The 10,214-nt window shown below is 32.3% G+C and overlaps 1 protein-coding gene across 1 annotated transcript; it reads left to right on the top strand.

Annotated features, from left to right (window-relative positions):
• Nucleotides 1-787: 787 nt before the first annotated feature.
• Nucleotides 788-9,925, top strand: LOC120072340 (zinc finger protein BRUTUS-like At1g74770). Its single transcript, XM_039024815.2, has 12 exons — nt 788-1,266; nt 5,117-5,335; nt 5,570-5,764; nt 5,844-6,103; nt 6,192-6,423; nt 6,612-8,329; nt 8,483-8,692; nt 8,781-8,918; nt 8,996-9,230; nt 9,318-9,377; nt 9,463-9,534; nt 9,663-9,925. Exons 1-12 carry the CDS (start codon nt 946-948, stop codon nt 9,762-9,764), a joined length of 3,762 nt encoding a protein of 1,253 aa, XP_038880743.1. The 5' UTR covers nt 788-945; the 3' UTR covers nt 9,765-9,925.
• The last annotated feature ends 289 nt before the right edge of the window (nt 9,926-10,214 follow it).

Raw genomic sequence — 10,214 nt, 5'->3', positions numbered from 1 at the left:
TCAAATTTTAAAAGTTTCAATATGCTTTCTATATATTCCTTCGTCAAGTTTCAATATTACAAATTTAGTATCAAAATAAGTATAACTCATTTGACATATTCCCATTGTACTAAAAAAAGTATAAAATTAATCTATAAATTTTGATATTTCTAAAATCTCAATAATCTATTTGATACATGATTTAGAGTTTAAAATTCTACTACACAAAATTTAAATTTACATCTAATAGATTAATTAACTTTAGAAATGTAAATAAGTTGTTAGATAGACGTATAATTGAAGGTTAAAACCTATTAAAGATGCTTTTGAACGTCTAATGACCACATTATACAAATCTTAAAGAGCACTCGTCCTGAAGTGATGATATTATATATATATATATATACACGTATATGAATTTTTTTATTAATATAAAAAATGCAATCTTATCTTTCATCTAAAGTTGAATCTTTGGTGGGGTTTTTTTCTAAATCTATTAACGCATATTTTATAGTTCCTACTTTCAATTTTTTATTTAAATGTTTTAATATATGTAATCTAAAATAAGTTTATCGAACAATATAGTACTCGAGCGAACTCTATTACTTGATCCTTTCGAAAGTTTTTTTTTCTACAAAAGCACAAGGAGAAAAAAAAAAACAGAAGGAAAATGGGGGTTTAACCGTTGGGAGGATTTAGGTACAACGTCTCAATCACTCACTTTCCCTGGGCAACCAATCCATTTTCGAAGCGATCAAAGTTCCGATTAAAAAAACTTGCAAAACTCCGTTTTAAAAAATTAGTTTAATTTCACTGCACAGATCAGAGAGAGAAGAAGACTTTGATCAGATTCCTTCCTTCAAAACCCTCTCCCCATTCTCTCCCTTCCTTCCTTCCGGATGCCAAATCTCTCCTCCTCTTCTTTCATGGGCGTCCCCTTCGCCCCATCTTCTTCTTCTTCCTTGTATGGACGGCGTCGCCGCCGACTCTTCTGATTCCTCCTCCAACTCTAAACTACATCATGATTCGCCGTCCACGCCGCCGCAAGCGGCCCATGATTATTACTATTCCGATTCCGGACTCGCTAGTGTTCCCCTCACGGAGGCTCCAATTCTCCTGCTAATTAAATTCCACAGAGCACTTCGATTGGAGCTCGCGGATTTACGGCGCGTGACGTTGGCGGCGGCGGAGAGTGGCGGTTACGATGGCGAGTTTGTGTCGGGATTGATTCGGAGAGTTGAGTTTCTCAAACTTGCTTATAAGTATCATTGCGCTGCTGAGGATGAGGTAACTGATTCCTTCGGTTGTATTTGACATCTGTATGAATGAAACGACGCCGCTTTATTATTCACAAACAAAAAATGTAAATGGTAAAAATTACCCCTTGCCATTATAAATTAAATCCTCAAAATTATATTATTATTAAAATTGGATTAAATTGGACCTTCAAACTTAATAACTATATAAATTGTAACATTTATATAAATTTAAAAACAATTACATTATCGTTTTGATTTTTTTAAAAAAAATTAGTACAAATATTGTGAGCAAAAAAAATGTATGCAAATTATGTGGCTATTTAAGTTGGTTTTGGCTAGTTTTATGAATTCATCGAGTTGACTTTTTAGCAGGACGTGAGAAAATGGAGGAATCATTCATTTGCATTTTTTTTTCCTTATATATAAAAAGATTGGTCTAAATTTTAGCGCAGATACAGTTGAAATGTCTAGTGAAGGAACTTAAAAAGGAATAATTATTTTAATTAATGGGGAGTTGTTTTGCAATTATGTAAGAAAAACGTATTAATTAGTGTGAGTTAGTATGCTAATAATGTGGACATATAATGGAGCCACGTGGAAGTTGGAACAATGAAATGCGTGGAAGAAGATTAACACCATGTTTGATAATTATTTGGTTTTGGTTTTTTTTTATAAAAAATTTAAATTTATTTCATCAACATTTCTTACAATGATTTACCTCATTTTTAAGTACGAATTCTCACTCAAATTTCAAAAATAAAAACAATATTTTGAAAGCTACATTTTTTTAATTTTCAAATTTTGACTTGATTTTTTAAATTATTGGTGAAAAATTGATTAAAAAAGGAAGAAATTTGAAGGAGAAAGTAGTACCTGTAAATTTAATTTTTAAAAACAAAATGATTATCAAATGGAGTCTAAGTGATAAAAATATTAATAAAAGTTTAATGGTTACTTATTTAAAATTTTAGTTGGTTAAAAACTACAATAATAGGAAATTCAAAGTGTCATTTTTCTTTGTAAATTTTTTCTTTAAAAATTATAAAACTATGCAATTTTTTTTTTGAATAAATTGCATAATTAGTTATAAAATTATGAGACTAATATTATCATAGCCCAATTCGAATAACACATATACTTTTGATTGAAGAGTTTAGAGATTCGAATCTCTACCGACTTAACTCAAAAAAAAAAAAAAAAAAAAACATTAGGATCAAAATGTTCTTTTATATAAAAAAATTTCAATTATTTTGTTTTAAAACTATTAATTTGTAATTTTCACATAGTATATAACGTTTCTAAATGTTTATAAGATTTCTAAATGCATGAATTAATATGCGCGAATCAAAAGGATAATAATATTTTTCATTAATTGGAGTGGTCTTTCATTTTCTCATTTGACTCTATTTTTTTAATAATATTATTGATTAAATGGTCTAAATTGATTTAATTATGAAAATTTACCATTTAAATCGATACAATTATGAATTTTAATCTATATACTCTCAAAGTTTAAAAATATAAATTGCCCAAAAATTTAACAAGCTTCTTTAATTTTCTAAAAAGTATAGAGTAAAAAAAATATTATTAAAACAATATTTTTAGTCTGGTTAGATAACCATTTAGCTTTTAATTTTTAAACTTAGAAATTAATACTAATTTTACTTATGAATTTATTTATCTTGCTATCTACTTCCAATATATGTTTTCAAAATCTCAACCCTGAAAAAAAAAATCTTCAAAACCTGTTTTTTATTTTTCAAATTTGAAAATTTAAAAATCATAGCAAAAAATGGTACAGAAAACAAAATGATTTTCAAAAAGAAATTGTTATCAACGTTTTGTCTATTTTTTCGCGAGGGAAATTTAAAAATAGAAAAATAAGAAAAATTATTTACATAAAATATAAAATTTTTAATCTTCTAGTTGATAGAGAATGATAAAAGTCTATCATTGATAGAGGTCAATAGAAGTCTATTAGTGTTTTTTTTACTATTTATTTAAATAATTTAACATTTTTTCTATCGATGAAAAATTCATTTTTCGTAGAGAAATATAATTTTGTAGATTAATTGTTCATTAAAGATCTATATAGATTCCATGCTATGAAATTTTTTCCATACTACATTCATTCTTTGCTTGCCCATTAAAAAATCATGTAAGAATTATGAAGTATTGATAGTAATATATCATCTAGAGATGCGTCAAATATTAAATGGAAGGGAGTATAATATTCCCATAATATTAGCAATTTATTCAAGCATAACTTACCCTCTAAGAAGCACAGACATAGATACAGTTACATGATACAGATACGATACAACGATACGTTAATTTCTAAAAAATTAAGATACAGATACGTTGAAAATATATATATATATATATATATATATATTATAATGTCTAATTAATTGCTATAATACATATTTTAAGTTAAATTATAATAGATTCAAGAAGAGAGTGAAAACTTGAAAAAAGATCCAGTAACATCGAATGATTGTTAAGTGACTAGAGTAGACGGTAGGAAAGAAGTAGAAAATGGAGATTGAATAATGAAGTTGAGGATAAAGGAGGTGTGAATCATGATTTAAATAGTGAGAGATAAGGGAAGAATAAAGATTTAATTAAGTTTCGGGTTTTTTTTAATTTTTTTTTATTTTTATTTTTTATGTTTTATCATTTTTAATTTATATTGTTTTGGATTGCTCAATTTAAATGAACTTTTATGTTTGGAAGTAATTTAAAAATTGTTGAAATCACTTTTGTCATTTTTAAAATCACTGTGAAACATGTTTAATTCTTCAAAACTAATTTTAATGATATGAAAATTGCATCTAAAAGTGTAAAATTGAAAATTAAATTAATTTTGAGTAATTAAAATTGTGTTTTTGAGTGATTTTAAAAAAGAAAAAAGTGATTTTTGATGATTTTAAAATTACTCCTAAACATGCACTAAAATAAAATGGGTTATAGGTTAGGCTTTTTAAATGGTTGGGCTTAAATTTGAAACAAAAAATTAATTCACGTATCCCCTTCGCGTATCTGAAAGCAGATACGCGTATTTAAAAATTAAAAAATCAGATACTTCAAATCACGTATCAAATACATATCTGCCACGTATATCCGTATCTAATACCGATTCTCTGTATAATTAGAAATATTTGTACTTCCTAATTTATCCTTAATTGGTATATAACGAAAGTTGGAGACTCAAATTTTCATATCCTTATTTGTCATACTAAAAAAGAGTTAGGGTCGGTAATTATGATGAATAGTACCAGTGCTTAATGAAAACCTGAGGTTACAAATTTGAGAACTTTTATTAACCACCATTACAAATTTGACTCCCATGAGAGAAGATAGAGAAATAGACCTTTTTAAAAATATATATATGTATATATAGGGAGATAACAGTCAAATTCTTAAGGATGATTTGTAGAAGATTCTCAATAATCATAAGTATTATTCAACTCCAATTAATTATTCTAATAGCTTAAAATTGAAGATATTCAAATTTGATGTACAAAAGAACAGAAGAATAGACCAATTTCATTGACAAAATTTAATAGATATGTACTTTACATGTTCCTTTTCAATTAATTTATGGAGCTAGTAAAACCAAAGTTGTGAATCATTATGTGATTTTATATGAAAGCAACATTTTATGACTGTTTAATAACTCTTTATTTTTTTAAATAGTTTATTTACCAACCATTTCTTTATTTAAAGACCTTTTTAGAATTCTTATCAAATTCTTGAAACTTTACAAAAAGTAGTTCTCAAATCATCTTTTCTGCCATTAAAATTTGGCTAAGTTTTCCAAAAAAGGGGAAAATATGATCTAACTTACAACCGATGAAATGATCATTAAATGGCAGGTTGTATTCCCAGCTCTTGATCTACACACAAAAAATGTCATCTCCACATATTATTTGGAGCATGAAAGCTTGGATGGCCTCTTCACTTCCATTTCTGAATACTGTGAAGAAATCAATGGAGAAAACAAAGATATCTCAAAGCCATTTCAAGAACTGGTTTTCTGTTTGGGCACTATTCAAACCACCATTTGCCAGCATATGATCAAAGAAGAAGAACAGGTATTCTAATTCCTCTCTCTTTTATGTTCCAAACTTTAAGACAAAAACCCAAGGCTTAGAAGTCAAATTAAACATAGCTCAATTGGTTAAGGCATGTACCGTCCATCAAGAGGTTCAAATCCTTGAACCTCACATGTTGAAATAAAAAAACCAAGGTCTGCATTGATTCGAAAGAACTCATACTTAGTTTCTAATGTAGTCAGTATTCATCGATACATATACAATGCTTTGCAGGTTTTTCCATTGCTGATGAAGGAATTCTCCGCAAAAGAACAAGCGTCGCTTGTGTGGCAATTCATTTGCAGTGTACCAATGATACTACTGGAGGAGCTTCTGCCATGGATGATGTCTTTTCTTCCATCAGAGCAACAATCAGAAGTCGTAAACTGCCTAAGAGATGTAGTGCCGAACGAGAAACTTCTGCAAGAGGTAGCCTGTGAACCGAGTTTTCGATGTCGCTGCTACCGAAAAGCATCAATAATAACAAAGCTAATATTTCTTTGTGAAGGTGATAATGTCTTGGCTTGGCAGCACTGAGAAACCTTGGAGAGATGTAGAAGCAGAAGATATAAAGTTGCATTCATCTCAGGAAAATGGACAGAGCCCTGTTGATAGCCTCCATCTCTGGCATGGTGCCATTATGAAGGATTTGAAAGAAGTATTGAAATGCCTATTTCAAGTAAAGAGTTTCACTTCAACAGCTCTTTCTAACCTTGATTCCTTGCTTGTCCAAATAAAGTTCTTGGCTGATGTAATTCTTTTTTACCGGTAACTAAAATTGTCTTTCAAGCACTTTCATACTCAATCAGAATCAAACTATTTTTGTATGTTGCTTATGAGGCTTTCTGATTCACAGAAAGGCATCAGAGAAATTCTTTCATCCTGTGTTCAATCAACATTCTGACGTCTGCTTAATCGTCTCTGACCAATCGTTTCTTAGTGATGGTCATATAGAAGGCTTACAGCAGTTGCTGCAGAATGGTGCTCAAGATACCATACCTTTGAGCAATTTTTTGGAAAAATTGTGCTGGGACATGGAGTTGTTTGTCGTACGAGTCAGCAAACAGTTCACTTTTCAAGAAACAAAGGTATGAACTTTTCATTTGTCACTTATTTTTTTTGGGTTTTACAAAAATAATGAACATTGATCAATGGCTTTAATTCAGTTTTGATGCTGCTAACTTGCAGTTATATTGCCTATAAGATTTCAACTTTCCAAAATGAATAAGCTGCAAGCCTTTTAATTGCCTTTTGACTCTTAAAAGCTATTTGTCAGGTGCTTCCAGTGATTAGAAAGAGCTGCAGCCACAAAACACAGCAACAACTCCTGTATATGAGCCTCCGTACCTTGCCACTTGGGCTCTTGAAGTGTATTATTACTTGGTTTTCAGCTCATCTAACTGAGGAAGAATTGAGATCTGTACTTCACACCAAATCACAGGGAGATTTTCGGGTTAACAATGCACTTGTCGCCCTCTTGCATGATTGGTTTCGAATTGGCTACTCGGGAAAAACCTCAGTCGAACAATTTGGACAAGATTTGCAGAAAATTTTCAAGACCAGAAGCTATTTTTTGCATAAAAATGTGGAACAAATGAAGGAAGTTGCTGGAACTTCATCCTCGAGCTTAAATGCTCGATCTTATAAGGGGTCAAACTCTGAGGAAATTGGATTACATTCTACCAACAAGGATAAGAGCTTTGTGTCAAATTCTTCTCCAAGTGTTTCTTGCACTGCTTCAGTATATGGAACATCTTATTCTAGTGGAATCAATCTGCAAATACATTTTCCAGGAACAGTGAAGGTACCGTGTCCTTATACTAAACATCTTTACGAAGAACGCCCACATTCCGCTTTTAGTCAGCCAAAACCAATCGACCTCATTTTCTTCTTCCACAAAGCTCTCAAGAAAGAATTGGATTACTTTGTTCTTGGTTCAGCTAAACTGGTTGAACATGTTGGGATCTTGGCAGAGTTTCAAAGGCGGTTCCAAATGGTGAAATTTTTATATCAGATCCATACAGATGCTGAGGACCAGATTGCTTTTCCAGCTTTGGAGAAGAAGGGAAAGTTTCAAAACATTAGCTACTCTTACACTATTGATCATAAACTGGAAGTACACCAATTCAATAAAATATCCTTCATTCTTAATGAAATGTCTGAATTGCACTCTTCAATTTTTTATGTCAATGCTGATAGGAAAATGTTTTGTCACCGGCAGCTGTGTTTGGAACTCCATGATTTGTGCAAATCTTTGCACAAGTCACTCTCTGACCACGTCGATCGTGAAGAAATTGAGCTTTGGTCCTTGTTCAGAGAATTCTTTACGATCGACGAACAAGAAACGCTTATTGGAGCAATATTTGGTAGAACAAAAGCCGAAATATTGCAAGATATGATACCTTGGCAAATGGCATATTTAAAACCTTCTGATCAACATGACATGATGTCTATGTTCCACAAGGTAACAAGAAATACTATGTTCAATGAATGGTTAAAAGAGTGGTGGGAAGGTTATGACCATGAGCAGGTGGCAGTCGAGGTGAAAACTATTACTCCTCCATTGACTTTAGATCCTTTGGAAATCATCTCAAAATATCTATCCAAGGAAGTAACGGATGTATGTGAAGGAAATCTTTTTGGAAAAACCATCAGCTCAGCACAGAAGGAACATCAGTGTCATGTTACCGATGCCAACAAGACAGAAATGTTCAATTTGAATGATGTAAAAGATTTTGATGACAGCCAACATAATGAAACATTTGAAGAATCTACAAAACTTGTTTCTCATGGGGTTGGCGATAGGGATACCGATGCAACCGCAGAACATGTGACTGAAACAGAACGACCTGAAGAAGGTAAGAAATCAAGCCAACATGATCACCTTCTTACAATTAGTCAAGAAGATCTGGAGGCTGTAATAAGAAGGGTATCAAGAGACTCGTCCTTAGACTCCAAAAGTAAATCCCACTTGATACAGAATTTGCTAATGAGGTTGGTAAGAAGTATTCATTCAACCATAGCATAACTAAATACACCAAGTTCTCCCATGGTCTCAAATTTTATTCAATTTACAATCAGCTTTTATGCTTTTATCTGCTGATGAATTTGACTTCAAGTTCACATTTTTATTTTATTTTGTCTCAGCCGTTGGATTGCAAAGAACCATTCACAATTAGAGACAATAACAGAAAGCCAAGGATTTGCTGGTCAGTATCCATCATATAGGGATTCCTTGAAGAAAGAATTTGGCTGCAAACATTACAAAAGAAACTGCAAGCTTCTAGCTCCGTGTTGCAACCAACTATATACATGCATACATTGTCACGACGAGGCTACCGATCACTCACTGGACAGGTTACACGATCTATATGATCTCGGTCTGCTACTTATATCTTTAAGTAAAGAGGTTCTTACATTCTATCATTTTGACATTCATGTACAGAAAATCCATCACAAAGATGATGTGCATGAACTGCTTGGTAGTTCAGCCAATTGGCAAGACATGTTCAACTCTCTCTTGTGGTAATTTGTCCATGGGAAAATACTTCTGCAAGATCTGCAAACTATTCGACGATTCAAGGTAAGTTTATCTCAATGATACGATTCATTTTGTTCGGTATTATAGATTATTGAAGCTTTTAAGTTTTTGTTGAATAGAGATATCTACCACTGTCCATACTGCAACCTATGTCGAGTCGGGAAGGGATTGGGCATTGACTACTTCCATTGCATGAACTGCAACGCTTGTATGTCTCGGGCACTTTCAGTCCATGTATGCAGAGAGAAGTGCCTTGAAGACAACTGCCCTATTTGCCATGAATACATCTTCACTTCCACCCTTCCAGTCAAGTCCCTTCCATGTGGCCATTTGATGCATTCAGCATGTTTCCAGGTAGGTTTTCTTGTTCTATCGAACAGTTAAATGTTGCACGATGAAACGTATAATAATCTTGCTCTAACGACATTCTGCTGCACTTAGGAATACACCTACACTCATTATACCTGCCCTATCTGTAGCAAGTCGCTGGGAGACATGCAGGTTGGTTATAAGCTACAGCTTAGGAAGTTTTGTAAATAAATGGTCAACTGTTTGGTTATGTTAGCTTAATTACACTGTCATGCAGGTGTACTTTGAGATGTTGGACGCATTGTTGGCTGAAGAGAAAATTCCAGAAGAGTATTCTGGAAAAACTCAGGTTCGTCTTTAATTGATAACTGATACGAATGGGACCTAAAAATTAGCTCTGGAGTTTTCTTTTTCAGTGAATTTCATGCATTTAAACGTTTCCTTAAAACGTGTACTGATAGGTAAATGAAATTGCAGGTCATATTGTGTAATGACTGTGAGAAGCGTGGAACAGCACCATTCCACTGGTTGTACCATAAATGTCCCTGTTGTGGTTCATATAATACTAGGGTTTTGTAATTCCACTGGATTTTGAATAGATCGATTCTTTCCAAGCACATTTATAGAAGGATGAGCTTGTGCTGAGTGAAACAAATTGAATGGAAATAAAACATGGCCTGCTTGTCATGTGCAAACCATCCATAGAGATGGGGTGGAGTTGCAAATTTTTGAAGTACAAATCTATAGCTTTTGTCTCAATGTATAGTCTCTAAAAATGAAGTTTTCCATATATTGACAAAAGTACAAGCATTATGCATTACAAGGACGTTTGTTGAAGGCTGAAGCACATATAAATCATCAATTTGCTTGGATACATAAATCTGAAATAAAGACTTGGCTAGCAATGACAGGCTGCTAACAAGTTTGTTGAGTCATTCATTTTTGCAAGCCCCAAATCTTACACTCATAAGCAGTCACCCAAATCTTACACTCATAAGCAGTCAACTAATATCAATGAAATTGCTTCTA

This window comes from Benincasa hispida, chromosome 2, assembly GCF_027475165.1.
Source record: "Benincasa hispida cultivar pf3 chromosome 2, pf3_genome.v1.1, whole genome shotgun sequence".
In the NCBI taxonomy this organism is placed as follows: domain Eukaryota; kingdom Viridiplantae; phylum Streptophyta; class Magnoliopsida; order Cucurbitales; family Cucurbitaceae; genus Benincasa; species Benincasa hispida.
Note: the sequence above shows the minus strand (reverse complement) of the source record. Positions and strands in the feature narration are given on the sequence as shown.